This window comes from Brachyhypopomus gauderio, chromosome 12 (assembly GCF_052324685.1).
Source record: "Brachyhypopomus gauderio isolate BG-103 chromosome 12, BGAUD_0.2, whole genome shotgun sequence".
NCBI lineage: Eukaryota > Metazoa > Chordata > Actinopteri > Gymnotiformes > Hypopomidae > Brachyhypopomus > Brachyhypopomus gauderio.
In genome coordinates this window covers 6,651,818-6,673,165 of record NC_135222.1, presented here as the reverse complement: position 1 = coordinate 6,673,165, position 21,348 = coordinate 6,651,818, and the positions used below count along the sequence as shown (strand labels likewise).

The following is a 21,348-nucleotide window of genomic DNA, read 5'->3' as shown; positions in this document are numbered from 1 at the left end:
GTCGCTCTGAGGTGGAGTAGCGTGTCGCTCTGAGGTGGAGTAGCGTGTCGCTCTGAGGTGGAGTAGCGTGTGGCTCTGAGGTGCAGCTGTAGGACCTGTGGGGCTGCGATGTTTAGACCAGGGCTGCTCAGCTCGAATTTCTCCTGGGATTTCTCCCGGACAAGACGAGCTGCTTCTCTGTATTCTTTGAACTGCTCTGAAAACTAAAGAGGATAAAAAGAAAAGATGGAATAAAACTCAGTAAACAATTACAAAAGTTTAAACAACCTTTTGACTAGCCCAACATCTGTACTTTCACTGACAGGTATCTTGTAGACGAGTGTATAATTATAGATGGTTACAATTACAGAGCATCTACCCCCATTAATCGCTGCTCAGTTTCTGATCACAAAACCCCTGCTAATTGAATGCTATTTCAGTGGCAAACCACCATAAATACAGCACCAAACACCAACCCAGGAGTGACATGTGAGTGTTCAGCTGATATTAGTTCAACAGTGATGCAGAAGTTTTAATGTGTCAATGTGACACACCTGCGGAGTCTCATGTGTCATGCTATAATAGAAACTGACCACTGGTAAGGGCTAGAGGACAGCTAACACAAATTACACACAGCAACAGATGGTCAAGAGAGTTGAACTAGGAGTGAACCTGCAAAGTGCTTAGAATATAGAGGCTGGTGAATGAGCATTTTATTAGGCCATCTCGAGGGCTTGTGTGTAAGCACAACAGGGCTTGTGTGTAAGCACAACAGGGCTTGTGTGTAAGCACAACAGGGCTTGTGTGTAAGGCCTCTTACCTGCTGTAGTTGCTGTTCTGTCCCAAAGCCCAGGCCGTACACTGTGTTCGCCCTGCTGTCTGCCCACTGGCCGAACTTCTGCGACGTCCTGGTGAAGGTCATGCTGGGTGTGATGGTGCTGTTTATAATCGCCTGCGTCAGCATCGAAGACACGTTCAACAGGGCACCACGTCCGCGTGCTAACATTCACATCACACATTTAAAGGATTCGGCGCTAGTGCGCGTTTTGAGGGGTCACGTGGCATGCAGACTGCTCACTTTGGTGCCTCCTACGCAGATGATGCGATAAACACTCCGACCGGCATCGTAGTAGAAGGAGACAGTAAGAGCATGCTTGCTGGCGGGGACCCAGTTCCGCTTAGTGGCCGGATCAATCTGGAAGACGTGCGCCTTGGTACTGAAGAGTGGGTCTTCCCTGAAACAGGCAACAATATTTACATTACACACCATCCACCCCATAGAAATCATATCACAAAAGAAACAACATTTTTGACCCAAGTATTCCCGAAGCAGGCAGTAGCTGTGGGAGCAGTCATGGTCTGGTGGTTAGGGAACCGGTCTTGTGACCGGAGGGTTGTGGGTTCGATTGCCAGTCCTGAGGCCATGACTGAGGCACCTCACCCCAACTACTCCCCGGGTGCCGGGCTGCCCACCGCATGTGTGCACCACAGCCCCCTAGTAATCGCTAGTGTGTGTGGGGTGAAAATCACAATTGACAAAATATGGCACATTTACATTAAATATTTTACATGCCATATCCCATATTGGTGCCTTATAACAATAACTACAATATGGACTATGGCATTAAGGCTGTCTGTCCTGGCTGTGTCTCTAAAGCACTCCTGGGTAAGTGAATTGGCCTGTTTTATAAAAGTATAACAGCAAGAACTTTCTGTGTCCTTTCTGCCACCACTCTCAGCTTCTGTGACACGCTGCAAAACTGGGTCTAACTAGCCGTAGACTCCTCGGATTTCAAAGATCCCCAATCAGCACCTGCATAAACAGCTCCAAGCAAATCACTGTACGCTAAATGTGCATATTATAAATTATGAGGTGGTCTTGTGTGTGTGGTGTTAAGAGTTTGTTCAAACCCCTACACTTTTACAATAACAGTAATCACCATCAGGTCTGGACAACATAAAATAAGTAATCGAAAGCACTTAAGTGCTTAGGTGTCCACTTAAGTGTCTTCTCTGAGAGCAGTTGCCATGGGAAGCACCCAATCACATAATGGCCATTTTACAATTAATTGGTTTCTCTTTCTTCCATTTCAGGCTCTACTGAGTGGCCAGGCTCTTCTCTTCGAACAGCATGCAGCCCCTGCAAGAAATACACCATCCGTTTACACCATCCATTTACTAATAATCCAACCCTATTGCCAAGGCCACTCCTTCTGATTTATTAATCATATGACCCTACTGCCAAAGCAACTCCATCTGATTTACCGATCACATGATCCTACTGCCAAAGGAACTCCATCTGATTTACTGATCATACAATCTTACTGTCAAAGTAACTCCACAGCCAGGTACAATGCCAGTGGTCCCTAAAGGCCAAATTCTGTGTGAGTACCATCTCTCTGTTATCCTTGCTTACCCACAGGCCCACAGTAAATAAGCATGTGAACCTATGCCAGATTGGCCGAAGAACATCTATGGGGATTCAGTGATGGAGAGTAAACGTGTACCACATATGCTTAGAGTCAGATTTATATGTTCTACCTAATAACGTGATCTAATGCTTGAGTATGCATTTGCTATGGATAATAGTATGGATAATACATTTGCTATGGATAATAGATAATATTCAACAGACTGTTAAATAAAATTATATATATATATATATATATATATATATATATATATATATATATATATATATATATATATATATATATATATATCACTACTATTTAAAAAGAGCTGTTTGGCAAAATGAAACTCCAGAAAACGGAGCATGGCAGTGTCCTAGAACATGAATACCATAAAATTATTACCAACATAATTGAACGAATTATTACCAACATAACTGAACGGATTATGACCAAAAACAAAAGTTAGTAGGCGGCGTTAAATAAAACCACTCGGTTATGATTTCGCCATTTTTAAACGGGACTATATGAGAAATGAATCGAATAGTGGGACGAACTCACCCCATTTTCCACGAAACGAGACACTGGCTCGTACGAACGTGCTTCAAAATGTTCTCAGTGGTTTTAATATTCCACGTCTTCTTTCAAGATTTAAAACAAAAACTGACTCCGTCAAGTTCGTTCTTGTTCAGCCCCTTTTCCTAAACTACTTGAGAGACATGACAAAGTACGCCCGAGCCGTAAAATATAGTTTTGTTTAGTTTGGTCCGTACTGTTTTTGTCATTTATGTAGTCTTTTAAGGCATTCGGGCTTTCCTTTGTTTAGTGACTGTAGTGATTCCAGTGAGTCTCGAATTTCTTCCTCCATATTTCAGCTGTTCGCTCCGATCAGACTGATATCGCGTAGTTACGCAGTTGCAAGAAAGCAAGCTTGCACATTTCATATCAATTTTGTGGAGTCTTGATCTGGAAATCCTTTTAAAACTAGTCTGCGCCGCTGGAGCGGTGTTCAGTTACATTAGTACTGCATCTGACTTGTGGCAACATGTGACTGTCTTTTATCGCCATCTACAGGTCACTTCACATATTGCAACACCATCTGACAGGTTGCTGTGGGCCACGGACAAGGTAACCTTGCCGCAAGAATTCATTATCTACACCCCAGATATCCTCCAGTGGCTGACCTTTACATTAATTAATTCCCAACTAATTTAATTAAGCACAAATATTCATCTTATTGTAAGGCATTGCTTTTAAAGACGACTTACAATGTTCAGTGTATTGGTGAAGTTGATTGTTTCACAAACAGCAAGGCAGTGTGGGGACTGACGTTAAGGTTGAATCAGAAGCTTTTGAATGGAAATGACCCAGCTTTCTTCCTCCTGCTCAGTGTTTTTGATTAACCTTCTAATCTGAGCCACAGATGTGTGTGTTCATTGCCCAATGTGCTAGGGGCTGCTACAGTAGCCTTTGTATCCTGCAAGTGGACCCGGGGGTCAGTATTTAAGTACACACCTCGAGGACTGCCAGAGAGACCATGATTTTGCTGGTAGTCTGGCTCCCAGGCCAACGTGACAGTGCTTCTCATTTCTGGTTAGAGTGTGGGAATTGTGGTCTTCATAAGTGTTTGGCTGAGAACTGTGTTGTGAAAACAACCCCAGGAAAAGAGGGTCTGTAATAGGGAATCAGCCTGGTGATTTGGTTGTTTCAGTGGCTTTCCAGAAGCAATACAAATAACTAGAGAGGCAAGGTGAAGTTCGCTTCATTCTTCCTGTATGCTGAGTGTTAGCAAACAATCGTAACCTATTTAATTCAGTATACAGTAAAACTGTCACTGAAGAACAATGTCTCCAACAACAAAAGACAGCATTGTTGTTTCAAATTTGCTTCTACTGATCTCTCTGGCAAATATTTTCATATTTACATAATTTGAGGGAAAAAATTACTCAGGTGGTAAACCATTACTACGTGGTAAACCACAGGTAATTATTGCCAGAGTTTCATGCTTTAAACAGTTCGTCTTTGCCACAGCAAACCTAGGAGCCATCGAAAGACATTTTCAGATGACGCTAGATAGATTCACTAGAATGTTAAGACAGAAGAAAAAATCAAATTATTCTTTTGTTGAATGCTGTGAGCTGAATGTGCAAAAAGCTAATTAGATGCTGAATGATGTTAAAAAATACATGCAAAGGGACCTACATCTTACATCTAGGGGCCTACTTTTGAGGGAGAATACTCAAATTAGTGAATGGATAGGCTGTATCAGTAGACATATTACTTCTCACTTACCAACACTGCAGCATAAAGGAGGAGACAAACACAGAGGACATTATAAACAATACAGAAACGTGTTCATAAAAAATATGTACATTTAGGTAAATAAATGAAAAACAATTAAAAAGAACTAAAAACTAACCAGGACAAAAGTGGGCACAGGATGAAGGAAGCAATGAAATCTTTTTATACAGCTCAAGGCCACGCCCACAGAATTCCATCAGGCATCTCCCCGGCCACGCCCACAGCAGAGTCCCAGCAGGGCCTCTGTGAGGAGCAGGAACCATAATAGGCCACTATCAGCTGTCAATGTCAGAAGCAGCATACGGCTTCTCAGTTACATATCAATGCACCCTTGTATAAAGAACTTTCTTCTTCTTCTTCTTCTTCTTCTTCTTCTTCTTCTTCTTCTTCTTCTTCTTCTTCTTCTCCTCTTACTCCTTTCATTCTTTGACATAAGGAAGGAAAGTCCAAAGTACGTCTGAAGGGCTCCAAGCACCCAATGAATGCAAGCTATCAGCAAAGATAGAGTGAGCCACTGTTAGGTCACTCTCAGTAATAACACTAACAATTACATCTCCTGAGAGTGTTAGCTGGAATTTTGAGTGATGCATCTCATGATACAAGTCAGTCCTTTTACTGGAACAACAGTGCCTTTTCAACCATGGTTTCACTTTACATACAATCGGACTGAAGAATTTGGAAAGTCTCCCCTAAAGTAATGTGGCCTTTAGTAAACACTGAAATTGAGGGTAAAGTGGGAGAAAACATTCTTTAGACCACATGCCATGGACCAGTACACTGATGCTGAAAACAGAATATGTGTAATTGGTGATCTTACACCAAGCTACAAGTTGCAGAGAACATTTTCTATAAATAATATCTGAGGAAAAACATCAAGCAAGACCTTCAAAATGGTCCCCCTACTGGACTATTATAGAATTACAAAAAGCCATCAAACTAGGGGCCTGTAAATCTACCAGAGAAACTACACATAACTAAACAAAACTATAATAAAACAAAACAAAAAAGAAATGTCAGTATTTCAACCAAAAATACTAAATGAATGTTTTGACTTTACTGTTGTTATTATTATTATTGTTGTTGTTGTTGTTGTTGTTAATATTTATTATTATTTTGCAGAACAGTACACTCAATGATCACTTCCTGAACAAGCAAATTCAGCTTGCAATTGCTTAACAAGTGCCTGAAAATCTCACATTAAACCAGTCAACATTCCACTATCGGTTAGTGGCCAGCATTCTGTAGCCATGTGGGACACTAATACATTCCACTACACATCTGCAGGGAGGGGTTGGTTCAGGACTCATCCACACACACGTCTATTGAATTTCCACCTCCATATTCCCCATTCCTCAGTCCTCCTGAGGGATTCTTTTCTAGCCAGAGATGGAAGGATTATAATCTCCATACCTATGACCCAATGCCACTTTTAGATGCTATAACATATGATACATATAAGATAATCATATCATCAGATGGCCAGATCTGCATTGCAGGGAAAACAATCTGTGCAATGTTAAAGAAAACATGTGGTCAGGTGTCAGTGACAGGGCCATTCAGGCAGAGGAAAGCCAATGGCAAACCCTTGTTGTGTGCTTTGTTGTATCATTTTACAGCCTTTTTATTTGTTTCATATTTTATATTTGACTATGCACCTGCATTGCAGTACTATACTTTTGGACCATCTATGTGTGTGGACTGATGACTTTAAATGTACTAACAGTGGATTACAGTAGATAGTGTTGAGGGCTTTAAACTTCTATCAACCACTATAGCCCAGCGCGTTCATTTGATGGGAAGGAGATAGCAAGAACAACCATACCAAAATTATAGCAATTCCAAAAAGGCCTTTATTAAAACAGAGATATCTCTGGGGATCTCACATCCTAACATTTACATCAGAGAGACCCAACAAGTGTTTGTACATCCCGTCTTTATATATGATTTCTCCACCCCCAAACGCTTAGATCTTCTTCTATACCTTACATGGTGTTGTTGTTCGAGCAAACATGATTTTGCTGTTCAAGCAGACATGACTTATCCATTTGTTTCAACATATTAGAATATCTGTTCAGAGGGATGCGGTCGTACACCGGTATGTTGTATTTCTCCTTTATCAGTCTAACACTGCGGTCCTCAACTTCCTGTTGACCGGGTCATCTTCCCTTTGAAACTCCTTACACATCATGATTTCCCAAGGGCCTTCTTAGGGTTTACAGCTTAAACACATCTAATGCAGTAGTTATATTTAATTACTATATTATGTTAATGGTAAGCAAAATATTATTGTAGCTAATGCTATTGCTAAGCAAAAATAAACCCAAAATCACAACAATAGCCTTTAGCATTGTACAGTAGTAAGAAACAACTACTTCAAAACTGACCATATGTTGTGATCTGCATCAGAGACATTAGTTTTTGCCTGTGAATTGTTCATGAATGCTTATATGTGTTTACTATAGAACTGCTGTGTGTTACTGCTTTAGTGAGATGTACAGTTTTTGCAGGATGAATTTGTCTTTCAGAGGGCAATGTGTTTTACAAGATGTGTTGGTCTTTTGCAAACTAGGTCGACTGGTTACAGAAAGTGGTGACTGTGGTCAAGCACCTGAGAGAAAATGTAAAGATACATTTATGCCACCCTTCTTCAGAAACACACTAATTTGACCAACTCTCTTCTGTATTTCAGAATTAAAATGTGACCCTTTCTTCTTACCCAGAGAAAAAAAACAAAACCGAATATATATATATATATATATATATATATATATATATATATATATATATATATATTGGATCTCACATATTTACAAATGCTATTGTATGTGTCCCTAAACGTTAAAACTACACAGATAAACCACAACACCACAGTCCATTGATGATATACTTCATTCATTTCCATTGATGTTTATCTTCATACTATAAATGGAGCTGTTTCTGATCTGTGGTGAGATATTGTCCAATAAACACATTTCAGCATAGTAATCTACACAGTTAAATGCAAGCCACAGCAATGTGATTGTACCTGTCATTAATAGATTACAATGTTCCATGATTATTATTTTTCTTTTTTTCTCCAGTTATTTTAAAACAAAACCTTCAATTAAGGGAACATTCATGAAGCTGAGCAGTTTTACTCGTCAAAAGAAAAGAACTAACCTATGTAAATGTGACCACAATGAGGTCACAGGGTGAGTAAACACCAACACCTCCGCCAGTTTGCTGAGAAGTTTTCAAGCGGCTTCTCAGAACTTGGTCATTTCCGTGCACTCAGTAACACAGAAAAACAATATGGTGACTTTTGACCATTTTTGCTTACAGTTTGCTCTTTTGCTCAGTATTGGATTTGCTAGCATGCACTGGTGGCTATGTCAATGCATTTTAGCAGCTGAGAAAAGCTGTAATCTTTTGTGAACACAGCAATTCTGATTTCACCACATCCTAGAACCATTCACGCATGCCTGACGTGACTGTTTACTTGTTGAAACCGTCAAGTAAATTCTCAGGATAACTACAGTGATGTAGTCTCATTCTCCAAACCTCTGTTTTCAAAGAAAAGGCCATTTCTGTAAGAGAGCATGCCGACCTCATCGTTCGTTTCCCTCTGGTGTTTCTCTATCGTCAACATGGACATCGATAGTCTCAGTGTCTCCCCTTTAGAAATAAGGTTTGGAAAAACACCGGATTTGCCAGCGGGGTGTAAATCAGTAAAATGTTCTTCAATCTCTTCATCCTCCTCTTTGCATGCTTGGAGGTCACAGTCTTGCAGTAGTGTGCTTTGTTCACGGTTGGGTCCGTGACTGTGTTTCTGATCCAACAGAATCACTTGATGAACCTCCTCACTCACCACGCTGGTGTCCTGCAAGAGAGATCAACTGTGAGCATCCTGTACTCCCACACACATACACACACTTGCACACACACATACACACATCTGCATGCATATGCACACTCACATGCACACCACCTGTTGAATTGTTGAATACATTTTATTCATTAATTAATTAATTTATTGACCAAATAGTGAAATACGTTTTATGCTTGTCATTCCTTGAAATATAGAACATGAAACGAAAGGTTCACAACCGTATACACACACACACACACACACATGCACACACACACACACACACACACACACACACACACACATCCAAAAATCAGTACTTTTAACCTGGTTATTTGGGTGATAGGAAGGTGTGGGGCTGATCACAGGGCTCGGGATAACTGGTAAAAGTTTATTCTTCAGCCTGTGAAGAAGATCTAACATTAAAACACATTTACACCAGAGGCAGCATGGGAATTATCCCAACATCCTGACATGTAAAGTGAGTGACCCCTAAGAAGCTGGCATGTTCCTTACCTTGTTATTACAGCAGAGATTGCTACTGAAATCAAAAGCACGACCGCACAAACAATTAAGATGGCCGTGTCCCTCTTCGCTAACCCTGATTAAAGAGAGAGGATACTCATTATTAGTTCTGCCTTTTACAGAATTGTACAGACATGAAGACACAGCAGAACAGTGATCATAGTCAGTGGGGGGGCGAACGTAAAATTGTTACCGGGGGGTGTAAAATGGACAAAAAGACAGATTTAAACTGTGCAGAAACAGTCTAAATAGTCGTTTGAACTAACCTAGTGAAAACCGGGACATTAAATGATTTTTTTTTGCCGGGACCGAATATTAAAAAGAAGGAAAACCCGGAACAGCCCGAGAAAACCGCGACAGGTGGCAACCGTAGTAATAAGACATGTACCATAGTGGGTCGTGAAGAAATTAGCAGTACAATTAGGCCCTGCCCCCGTATGTGTTCGTCCAGCGATGTGGACGGTGTAATATGACCCTGCGTCAAGGTTCCTCAGAATGAAACTAGTTTGATTCGCTGGCACTTCGTGGAAAGCTGAAAGAAAGAAAAAGCAGCGTTAAAAATTCAGAAAGTAAAAAAAAAAAAAAATTATTTTGATTATTATCATAGTTGTAACTTTCAAATAACACAGTTATTGCTATAATTGAGTTAGAAAGCAAACATCACCAAGGTTAAATCCAACTAACTGAAAAGCTCATGATAAAGCTGCAACATTCACATACAAATATCTCACCTGGTTCCTCGTGGCCTTCCTTTGAGACCCATATCACATAGTCCTGCAGGAACCCACGCTGGTCCTGGACAGGGATGGACCTCCAGCTCACAACAGCTGAGTTATGCGTTTCATTTAAAACTGTGACATTTGGTGGACGTGCAACCGGTGCTGACACGCACGCACACACACACACACACACACACACACACACAAAATCCTTGCAATTGTGCTGATTTCTTTCACTTTGCAGATACCACAGGTGCAGTAGTGAAAGTTTTGTATGAAACTTACCACCTTCGGCGGAATAAATGGGGCACATGTGAACTGTGCGTCGATGCTTGTTACGGCCAGTGTGAACAAAGTAATAATAGCGCACAAATTTCTTCATATCTAATATCAAAGTTAAAAGGTAAAGGTCAAATAAATACAAAAATATGCAAATATAACAGGACTTTTTGCATGCTTTGTTGCTGCAACATATTCCTCACCTTTTTTAATGTATTCAAGCGTAGAAGAAGTTGAGAAATTGACATTTGGTGGACGAGTTTCGCCGTCTATAAGCTCATACCACTCCAAGCAGTGTGGTTTTGTTTGTGATTCCAAAGTGTTGTGACAGTCTTTAAGAGACATACAGACATACGGAGAGAAGAGACATACAGACATACAGAGAGGAGACATACAAACATATGGATATAGGAGACACGGAGAGAGGAGAGATAATTTAAAAAATCAAGATTTCAGCCCTTCTGTCTTTTCAGTCACAAATGCACACTTATATGCAAAAATACATGCACACATTTCCAAAAGTGAACTTACATTTTAAATGTTCAACAGGGGGAATGATGTACTCTTGAGAAGGTGAGTTCCCAACATTGTTTATTGCAATGACAGACACCCTGGCTTCAGAGAAAGTTATGAATATCTCATAAGAGGTGTTTGTAGTGGTTTTTGTAGTTTTCTTTTTACAAGGTTGCTCTAGAGTCAGGTTGTAAGAGACACCTCCATAGGAGCTTTCTGGAGGTGGCACCTGCCAAAATAAATACATTAAAAAAAATTCCATATCAGCACTCCTTTAAATCTCCTGAATGTTTAGTTTTAACTTCATGTGCTTGTTTTGCACCTACATTCCAGCTGAGTTTGATTCTTCTTTGACCTTCATGCTTGTCTTCTGTCCAGTGCACAACAGGCTGCTGAATTTCTGCAAAAAGACACATTGGGTCCCTGATCAGCAGTAACCAGCAGTAAGCACTCTTCACACTCTTATGACTCAGCTTTTGTGGGCTGACAACCAGATTGAAGTCAAGCTGGCTGTATTGCCCACTAGATGACCCCACACTCACCGAGGGGAACGTATTTAGCTGGGCTCCATTCACTCCACAGGATACTGTGCTTTGCTCGACGTCTGAGTTCCACTTTGTACACTGAATGAGTCTCTACATGTAGTGTGTATGAATCCAATTTTTCTGTAGTGAGTGATAAACATGAAGATATTTAAACTTATGAAGATAATTAATTCCTTAATTGGATCAGGTATTCATCTAGGTTAGGTTAATTAAAATAAGTTAATTCCATGTCTAACACTTTAAAATGTCGTATCATTTCATTTCAGGGGCCCCTGTAGTTGCTTTGTCTGTGATTAGTTTATCAAAACTTAAATTAACCTGAATAGCAAATCTAAGTGAAATGTAATTAATTCTAACCCCAGCTCTAACCTTAACTTCAACCCAAAAGCTTAAACCTGATTCTAAACTTAACCCTGTTGAGAGTCACCAATATTGGTAATCTGTAGAGACCAAGATAAAGTCTAACCAAATAATTCTGCTCTATAGCATTTCTCATCAGCTCAACAGATCTGTGTGACCTGTAGTACATTTCAATTTGTATTTTCTCTTTCTAGTACTGATAAGAGGACGCTGACCACTTCTATATAGATCAAAATCTGGTTTGGCAACTTTTACATTTTAATCAAAATAACGAGTAGAGAACCAAACCTTCTTCCTTTACGCTGTCCTCTGTCACAAATGTTTCCTGCAGTTTTTATAATACAATATATTAGCAAATCTTTTCTCTCCTTAGAGGGCCACAATAAACTGGATTCAAAGTCTCGTGTCAAAGGATTAGACTTACATTTTGCCATGAGGCATTAATCTTCTTCCATCTGATCTCATGATCAGCTCCTTTACTGTCTGCTCTGGGCCAGCTTACTGTAACAGTTCCTGCCGACCTTGTAATAGTCTTTATATGAATTGCATTGTATTTGACTGTGAATAGAGTGGCAAAAATGCAAGTGAAATAATGACCTACCATATTTTCAACTTCAGAAATATTCTGCAACACCAGCTGCTTTTGTATATAAGTATGTAAATATGTTAGTATATAAGTATAAAAGCATTTCATTCAACGTGCATTCTAGAGCAAGGGCAGAACCCTACCTGAGTTAATAAGGGTCACAAAGATTTTGGGTGAAGTGCAAATCTCGGTGTCTGCCTGCCTCTGCACCCATATCTTCACAGGACTTAGAGAAATTAGAGATTCTAGAGGCAGGTGTTTGTGCAACAAATTTCCAGCTTCAAATTTTTCATTGTCAATGGATGTTGGTGGTCTAACAAAGAACAAGAACGAGCCATGACAATAAGCCCTTTACCATTTAAAGCACACATTTCACCAGAGTTATATTACTAAAGACCTCAAATACCCAAGGTAAGAAATAACAGCACATTTCCGTGTGCTGGTGTCAGTACAGTCTGTCACGGTCACCCCTGCTTCATCACTGTTGTCCCTACATCACGACTCTTGTGTTGACTAATTTCCTGGTTTCCTTATATGTGTTTTGAATTTACTTTTGTGTCTACCTTCATGCCCCTGTATCTTGCGTCCCCACCCTGTGTATTGGTTTCACCTGTGTCTCGTTAGATCCTCATTTTGCCTGTATATTTAAACCCTGTGTTTCACCAGTCATGTTGCTGGTCACTGCACGTAGCCCTCCACTTAGCCCTGTTTGTGTCTTCTATGTACATACAGTATTCCAGTGTTACTAGTTATATCGCTTGTGCCTTCTTGTGCAAGTTCCCTATCAGTGGTTCTGTTTCATCTTGTTCTTGCTTGATGTTTGTCCTGTTGCCTGTTGATTTGTAAGTTTGTCTTGCATGTTGCTGTATATTTAAGATGTCCTTGTTCATTGAGGTATCTGTAACTGTATAGTATCACATGGTTGTTTTCAGTAGTCTTGTTTGGTTTGTCTGTGTTTGATGTCTTCTTAATTGTAGTCATTCTTGCATCTATGTTAATAAATCATTGTAAATATAAGATCTCCTGCACTTGTGTCCAGCCTGCCTCACCGAGTCGTTACACTGTCATAGACAGAGACAGCTTAGAAAATAATTTACTTACCGTATGAAAAGGGTATAAGTAGCAATTTGAGAAGTGTCATCATCCTTCCATTCACAAAAGAAATCCTCCTGAGGTTGAGTACTTGTCTTGTAACACAGTGGACTCAAGGAAACACTGCATGTTGTATCTATAATGGAGGAAATTCAGAAATGCTCCTACAATAATAACTAATATCAGTAATAACTAATAGCCATAACTATTTAATAAAGACACAGTCCAACTGTAAGCAATCATTAAACGTCTCTACAGGACAACAGTGCTATCTTACTCGTCAATTCCATTGCGTGTGCACACCGTACAGAGCGCGGTAGACTAACCACTAAGTGTGCAGACCTTTGGAGACAGAGGCTTTGGACATGGAGGAGGGTGGATGTGAAAGGACAATGACACGCAGTTCATCCTCACCTTTTCTCCCTCAGACACTAACATCTCAGCCCGGATCCTGACATGCTTAGCTGACATCTAATTATGGATAGTAGCTCATGACCGAAAGCTGAGCCCTAGCAACACACAACCACCACAATGTCCCTTCTGATCGCCAGTCCTGCCGTGACCTTGTCATCTCCATCTATGCTTTTTAAACACATGCAAACCTGAGTGCTGTCCTGGACAACGTGCTGTCACTCTCCACTCAGGACGTGGGCATGACCCAGACCCCCTGTACACCATCAGGAGGATTCGGACATCTTGTAGCAAGGAAACCACACTTGTGGAGGTACTTTTTGACTCGCCCGTCATCTTAAGGCTGGACCACTGCAACTCATTCTTGGCAGGTTTCACCACAGGGCCCTTGCAGCTGATCCAGAACAGAGCTGCACAGCTCATGTTCAATTTAGCCACATATTTGCACATCACTCGACATCTCTTGCACATCTCCATTTTTTATGGGTTTCCTGTGGTTGCCTAAATTAAGATATAAAACCGTACAGCTTGCCTTCAAAGACAAAAATAGACCAGCCCCCACCTGTCTGAAGCACAGGTCTTACACTACATCGTATTTCACACCCTTCTTGACTCAAGCACAGCTAATCTTGAACCACTGTCCCATGAGAGATGACAAACACACCTCAGCTCTTTTCTGCACTAACACAAAGCAATTCTGCAAGCTGATCTGGATAAGAGTGTCTGCTGAATGTTGTAAATGTAAATGTAGGAGATTTGTAAATTAAATGTTTATCAGAATTATTTTAAAAAAGGAAATAAAACCTCTACAGACTTACACCCATGATAAGCGAAGTGTCTAAATCCTTTGTTTTGGATTTATATGATTAGTTCAATCATGTTAGAATTAAGTAGTACAGAACAATGTGATACAAAGTCACACACGCTTTGGTTAAACATGCTCAATATTGTCTATATTTTCCAAAAGTTGAAAACTAAATGGCAAAATATCATAACAAGGACTCAGAGCTTTATTTCTGTTTCATTACTGATTAGGTATAGTGGATCAGAAACTTCAGTCTTCTACAATGTGGTAATGTAATACTTCTGCCAGATTTTACAAAACATTAGGAGACAAACGAACCTTCAGCAATGGAAACTGCCAAAACGAACACCAGGAGTCCAAGAACCACCATCCCCTCCATCATCCAAACGGGCTCCAACGACAGGCAGCTCCAACATCAGCACTAGCTGTTCCTTCTCCCTCTCAGACTGAAACTAAACGGGTCGCGTCTGACTGTTTTTGTTCTTTTCTCAAGTACAATCAGCTTCTCAAGTACGAACGTGCATGACCACAGACCACACAACATACTGAGGAGGGGACTTTCTCGCTACTTCAAGAGTAATGACACCTTTATGTGACATGGCTGTAAATGTTTAGCAACCGACAGGTTGTTTTAAGAAATACGGCTTGGGCGGCTCGAGGTGCTTAAGGTCTTGTTATTGGACTTCAAAAGCCCATTTAAATCAACTCCTTTATGAACTTTTGTATGTATTTTTGTATTAGAAGGCTTTAAAGTAATTAGGATTTGACACCTGAAACTTGTTTTCACATCCTCATTTAATTCCAAATCCTCTTCCATTTTGAAGATCCTCCTACCATACTAGCAATATTCTCTGTCCCTGAGTATTAGAGAAAACTCATGAGTTAAAAAGCACTTTTTCATGGGATTATTATCCTCATTATATCCTCATATTGTGGATGCCATGGTCCATTAAAAGAAAGAAAACCTGTAACACAACACAACAAAAGGCATATTACCAACATCACCAGCATATCTATGAATGGAATGCCATAAAGATATAGTCTATTTTAGGCCAATTCTGAACTGAAACTATTGGGTTTGTCTAGCCCTATAATGTTTCTGCATTCTCTAACCCTGTTCTTCCATGACATTTACTGTACTACGTAAATGGTCACCCCATTGTGTTTACAGACAAAAGGCCTAGAAACCTAAAACAAAATACAGGAGGCCAATTTTAATTCACATGGTATATGGTACTGACTCTCACATCCCACTAATGTCCAAAAGAAGCTATAGAAGATCAGTCCAGTCCACACAGTCACAAGAGAGCTTTAAGTACAGTAAGTGACAGTAAGTACCCTATTGTTTTAGAAATTGTGTCCATAAAGCACGTCCTAGCATAAACACATGTCTCAGCAACTCACCCCACTCAGCGATACATGACACAGTGTGTGCTTGGTGCCTGTATGGTGATGTACAATGTTGTAGTCTGACTCGTCTCTTCTAGTGCTTTCAACCTTCACTTTCTGTTGCACAGAATTTTCCATTTCTTTGAAATCAGTAACTTGTAAAGGGCACGCCTCTTTCTGAAGTTACCTCTTCTGTGTGTGTTGCAGAAGCTGGTACATGAAAGGTTTTTTGAAAAATTTCCAAAGTGAATAGGCAATGTATAATCATCATACCTTTAATTATTGTTAGAATAAGAAATAATTCCTTTTTATTTAGCATTTAGCACTTATCATATTTATATGTGAATTTTCCTGTAATATTTACAGGTGTTTAGTACAGTTTAGAAAACAATTACCTTACTGGTAGATGTCAAATGAATTTCAACACACATTTTAAAATTATTTTAAATTAACTAAAATGTGACAAATAATGAGGTGAAATGTTTGCGGTGCCTTGGTTTGTGATTTATTTTGTTTTGATCTGATTTTTTGATATATATATATTTTGTTATTGTAGTCTAGAGTCAGAGTTTTATCATTAATAATCTAGAAATATGCTTCGATAGGATCGTCCTGCTATCTTGAAACTGACTGGCCACGGTGTGGGTTTACTTATATCTCACTTCCTCTGCGGTTGTGGGTGCAATGATATGGAACATTATTCTAACCAGTTGTAACCACATGTCTGTGGTGGAAATGTAATGTGCTCTCTTCTGGAATTCATGGCACACAAAATACCCTTCAAAAATCTTAAACTTACAAAAAATTATTACATTTTGGCAGCATTTTTACTTTTACGCACAACTCTGCTCTCAACTCCCCATGTACTCATCCCCTAATTCTACCCCACAAGCGTTAATTTGCCAGTCAATACAAAGCACTAAGAGACTTTTGCAAGCTTCCTCTGACATTCAGTTTACAACAGTAAAAATCCTTTAGTTATTTCTTTATTCCTCACCACTTGTGTTTCGTTCCTGCTTTGAACAGCATCTAAAATTGTTACATGCAAGCATATTTAAATGGGTCAACATACTTCCTGGAACCGGTAATAAGGTAAAGCACTTTCTTTGTGTAAAAATCCCTCCACATCTTTGTCAACCTCAAACGGGTGAGATCAAAAAATGTTTTGACTAATTTCATGGTTTGACGTTAAAGTTGAATGAAATACATTTTAAAACTTGCATATACTGTTTCCAAACCAATATTCATAATTATATTTTTTTCTACTGATTAGGGGTAATTTTTACTATATTTTTAAATATATATATATTTTTTACTAGTCTACTAGTATTTTTTAGTATTTAGTATCTACTAGTTTTTTATAGTCGACTAGATGTAATTTGCATAATTAAATAAAACAAAAAAACTCGGGCGATCGATAAATTAATTTACTAATTTATTTATTTATTTACTTATTTACTTAACACAAACAAATGCGTCAAATATTATTTTAAACAACAGCTGAACAGGGTCTAAATGCACTTCCATTTTCAAAATTTCTTAATAAATAAAATAAATACATTTGCAAAGTAATACAGCTGCACAGGAGACGTTAGTGGTGACTGTAATAAGCTGTGTTCTCTCTTTTAGAGAGCTGTACTGCATGGTGATGGGGTTCCACAGCGCAGCCGGGATTGCGTATCTTGGTTCAAAAAAGTTAGTTATGTCTTTGAATCATGGACGTAATTTTGATTTCATAGGTGGGGGGGACACAAATGGCTTGAGAACTGGGGTGCGAGGTGTGCGTTCCAATCGATGACGGGGGGGGGGTGTGCTGGTGTGTGTCTATCGTCGACGGGGGGGGGGACTCGGAGCGGTCGTTTTCTGCATGGTCCTAGCGCTTCATTCTTTTTTAACTGTAAAAGCTGCAGGGGATCAAAAAAAAGTGGGGGGGGGGGCATGGATTCGTTTACAATAAAGTTAACAAGCTAATTCGTGATTTGTCGTCGTCTTTCGTCTGTGAGTGGACGCTTGGGATACTGAGTGATACCAGTCTGCCCTTTTCCAACATGTTGTGGCTTGCTACCATGGTAGTTGGCGGTCAGCACGACATATTTCAAGATGATTATGCATCGCACATGTATTTTTATTTAACTTTAGCGTGACTTTGCATATTGTGCAGTTGACTGTAGAACTGGATCCATCTTTATTTCATCCATACTTTAGCAAAGAGTTTTGAAGAGCCGCATTCTTTACCTTCTGCCTGCATCTTCGCTGCTGTTTTTCTTCTTCCAATTAGTCGACAGCTTCCCACTGTGGCGACTAATGGAAGTGTTAACACTAGAAGTCCCAGAGAAGGGTCTTGCAACACTTCTACCATCGGAACCCAGAGAAGGGTCGAGAGAACTGAAGGATTTTAGCTAACACCCTATTATCAGCTGCGAGCAGGCACTTTTGTTCTGTAAATAAGGCCATTATTGGCGCACCACAGGAGGGGGCATGCTTCAGCTCACAACTAATTGTTGTTTTTCATTTAGTTTAGCCATTTAGTTTCTAGTTAGTTCTATTCAGTTTATTGTATTTTATAATATAAAGGTTATATATATTGTATTTAGTTTATTTTTATCTGAGCAACAAAGCACAAACAATAAATTATTTTTTTGTGCTAGTCTAAGCAAACGCTACTACTGATCACAGAAGTGGTTTTAATGCACTAATCTCGTTTCAAATATATGTGAAATGTCCTAGAGTTTTTTTTTTTCTTTTCCTAGTAGTAAAAGTCGTTTTAAAATGTGCTATTTTAAAGCTTCCTACTGGCTTCCTACTGGCACAGGCTAGCTTCTTTTTTTAATGGCAGTTTTTATTTTACAGAACAGCAAACAATGAACATTGAGCACGAGAACAAGATAGCAACAAAATATGAGTGTCACACACACAAGTACACAGATGCTAATAATACACATGACACTAACGAGACGAGAAACAGGTTAAACAAATTAGCCAGCCAGAGTCTCCAAGGAGCAACGCACGCTGCTCCACCCCAGAGTCAACACTGAAAAAAATTAAGCATTGGCTCAATGTAATAAAATTGAATTAATCAATCACACAAACTTTTTTTCATTGACTCAATCCAAAAAACTAAATTCATGACTTCGAGGAATCCCCCTAGACTGGAGGCACGGGTTTCTGAATCCCACATGTAACCCTGGTCCTCCTCTCAGGTGGAGTCTAGACTCTAGAGGATAAGACTTGAGATACCAGTCTTTCTCTAGACCATGAAATAGTTCATCCTCGTTCGTAACCCAAACCAACATACAACACTGGGGGAGCAGTCTCTGGTCTCCACCACTATTTCTTGTTTTTATGGGACGGGTGAACATCCAGGCTGGAGCAGCAGGTGGAGGTGATGATGGTAACCAGTCCCCCCCTCACCCTCCTTCCGCAGAAGCTCATCACTCATGTCAATGAGCAGATGACCCTCACACCTCTTATGTGTGTGGGTCTGCTCATGGTGCTTGGGGAAGGACCTCCAGAACTTTACCCCGAGTCTATGGCTGACTCTGAGACAGGCTGTGACATGTGGTTTCTGTATTTCTGTCATATTCGGTGTGGAGGAAAAGGTGGTTTTTATTTAACAAAAGACAGTGAATACTGAACATCAAACACAGGAGCCAGACACAAATACAAAGGGTGACACACATGCTTAAGTACACACACGCTAACAATACGCATGTGCAACACATGACACTGACAAGACAAGAGACAGATTACACAGAAGCACACACACACAAACACACACACACACACACACACACACACACACACACACACACATAAAATTTATTAATCCAGCCCTAAATTCACTTCAAGTTAAATACTCTAAGAGCATATGACAATTGTGATCAATGTACATGGCGTACAGAGATCCTATTTAGTGACCTTTTTAATATTTGCTTTTAAAACCATAATATTATATTTATTTTGGCCCGATGACTAGCCTATTACCTATTTGCCTAAAAACAGCCAAAGTAATAATTATTCAATCTTGACATTCATGTTTATATATACATAATATATACATATGGGGTGGGTGTTGTGTTTTTGTTTTGGACATGGCTCTACAAATAGGGTGGTTGTGAACATCACATGCTTGCTTCTCTCTGAAGACCATAATCAACACAGAAACACAGATAGTCATGGTATAGGTAATCCTCATCACCATGGTAACTAAGAGACTACATTTCTCTCTTCTCTCTCTTTCTCTCTCTCTCACTCTCTCTCTCTCTCTCTCTCTCTCTCTCTCTCTTATTTTAGTTCTAATTTGTTTTGGGGGTTTTTGCTTAGTGGAGAATGAATTAAATAACAGTTCACATATGTACTGAGAAAGTAAACTTTGTCTACCTTTTGCTTTGAAATCTTAGATTTCCTAAATTTAAAAAAATTAAACTTACATTTTCAGACTTCCTTTGAAACATTAAATGGGATTATAGATTCTACCGCATTCTGAAGAGTTGCAGTGCAACTCCTGTGTTAGCAAGAATCACAATAATTCCTTAATGTGGCCTTACCAGTCATGTCAATCTCCGTGAACGGCACGTCTGTGAAGGACAGGTCTGGACTAGGATTAAACTGACCTGGGGACAGTCCATGTGACCCTCAATTCCTTTAGTCCCTGACCCTGCCATCATTAGATATACACCAAAACGTGAAGAAACAAACCAGCGCTTGCGCTGACTGATGCTGACATCTACAGGTCAAGTTAAAAAATTATTGCAGGTACACCCTCAGTTTTTTGTCTTGTCCTGCTGGTGTCTTGTCTTGAGGGTGTCTTGTTTGCTAATATTTTCTTGAACTGCCTCCCTTCATTCCTCATAACCGCGTCCCCTCCCAGTTCCCTCACGTACCTCAACCACTGGTTTCACTGGAGAGAAGACCGCACCATTCAATCAGAACAACGCGCTTCCGAACCGCTTGCATCTCTATTTGTGTATGCGGTAGATCAACGTGACAGCTCTACCCTACATAAAACGACGTTTGTATTTTTCTAATGGAGATAAGAACCAGACGTCGGACTGATCAGGGGATGTTGTTACACGACGATGTGTGAACAGTGGGCAATTTTTTATTGCACTTCTCGCGTCCCTCTTTGAGGTGTGAGAAAGCTTTACTTTGGTTCTTCACCGTTCTTCCGAGGGATGAAGAGAAGAGACCGGCTGAAAATCCCCTCCCTTACTTTGGAGTAAGTTCGCTTTTTAGTCTTCATCATTAATGAATAATTTAGGAGTAGCGGCTGGAAGACGAGGGGAAATCCCTCCGTACTGGTGAGTAAACTACAAAGCAGAAGCAACATTAGAGATTTAATATTTTATACCTTCGCATTTTTAATACGCGTGTGTAAGAGAGAGATAGAGCGCGCGATGGAAAGAGAGAGATTGGTTTATTGATTTAATTTGAGCAAACTAAGTAGGTTAGACTAAAATGTATATACAGCAGCAATAAACGAAAGCTGAAAACAGTTATGCATGCAACTTATAGCAGCAGCCCACTGGAGTTAGATGTAGCTACAGGAAATATGAACCCGCCTTCATTTGTGCGGTATATGAAGTA

The 21,348-nt window shown here is 39.8% G+C and overlaps 3 protein-coding genes and 1 long non-coding RNA gene across 13 annotated transcripts in view; 2 read left to right on the top strand and 2 right to left on the bottom strand.

The window, feature by feature from the left end:
* Positions 1 to 3,441, bottom strand: part of homer3b (homer scaffold protein 3b) — a 10,653-nt gene extending 7,212 nt beyond the window's left edge. Inside the window, exons 1-4 of one of the 2 annotated variants that reach the window (XM_077024738.1) lie at positions 2,952 to 3,441; positions 1,058 to 1,214; positions 800 to 931; positions 96 to 203 (exon numbers count right to left, since the gene is read on the bottom strand). In XM_077024738.1, the coding sequence (XP_076880853.1) occupies positions 96 to 203; positions 800 to 931; positions 1,058 to 1,214; positions 2,952 to 2,956 (402 nt within the window). In that variant the 5' untranslated portion in view covers positions 2,957 to 3,441. The remainder of the gene's footprint in view (positions 1 to 95; positions 204 to 799; positions 932 to 1,057; positions 1,215 to 2,951) is intronic. The other variant, XM_077024739.1, reaches the window with a different exon arrangement.
* The window catches only part of LOC143528828 (uncharacterized), a 27,308-nt gene extending 15,402 nt beyond the window's left edge, over positions 1 to 11,906 (top strand). The window contains exons 3-6 of the long non-coding RNA XR_013134530.1: positions 2,074 to 2,363; positions 3,465 to 7,311; positions 7,772 to 8,568; positions 10,953 to 11,906. This is a non-coding gene — a long non-coding RNA (uncharacterized LOC143528828). The remainder of the gene's footprint in view (positions 1 to 2,073; positions 2,364 to 3,464; positions 7,312 to 7,771; positions 8,569 to 10,952) is intronic.
* On the bottom strand, positions 8,203 to 20,595 carry il12rb1 (interleukin 12 receptor subunit beta 1). Of its 4 annotated transcripts, none has more exons than XM_077024729.1 (15): positions 15,778 to 16,622; positions 14,692 to 15,338; positions 13,167 to 13,293; positions 12,209 to 12,378; positions 11,904 to 12,037; positions 11,768 to 11,804; positions 11,117 to 11,239; positions 10,901 to 10,974; positions 10,593 to 10,803; positions 10,265 to 10,393; positions 9,795 to 10,166; positions 9,452 to 9,595; positions 9,055 to 9,139; positions 8,866 to 8,941; positions 8,203 to 8,550 (listed from the first exon to the last, which is right to left on the bottom strand). In XM_077024729.1, exons 2-15 carry the CDS (start codon positions 14,753 to 14,755, stop codon positions 8,203 to 8,205), a joined length of 2,094 nt encoding a protein of 697 aa, XP_076880844.1. In that variant the 5' UTR covers positions 14,756 to 15,338; positions 15,778 to 16,622. The 4 variants fall into 4 exon arrangements, with proteins under 4 accessions (XP_076880844.1, XP_076880846.1, XP_076880845.1 ...); XM_077024731.1 differs by having other exon boundaries at positions 9,795 to 9,944; positions 10,068 to 10,166; positions 14,692 to 16,619; XM_077024730.1 differs by lacking the exons at positions 14,692 to 15,338; positions 15,778 to 16,622 and adding an exon at positions 20,310 to 20,595.
* mast3b (microtubule associated serine/threonine kinase 3b) overlaps positions 20,547 to 21,348 on the top strand; it is a 19,151-nt gene continuing 18,349 nt past the window's right edge. For 3 of the 6 annotated variants that reach the window (XM_077024727.1, XM_077024723.1, XM_077024720.1), the window contains exon 1: positions 20,547 to 20,980. In XM_077024727.1, coding sequence (XP_076880842.1) covers positions 20,937 to 20,980 — 44 coding nt within the window. In that variant the 5' untranslated portion in view covers positions 20,547 to 20,936. The other 3 variants (XM_077024721.1, XM_077024719.1, XM_077024726.1) reach the window with 2 other exon arrangements.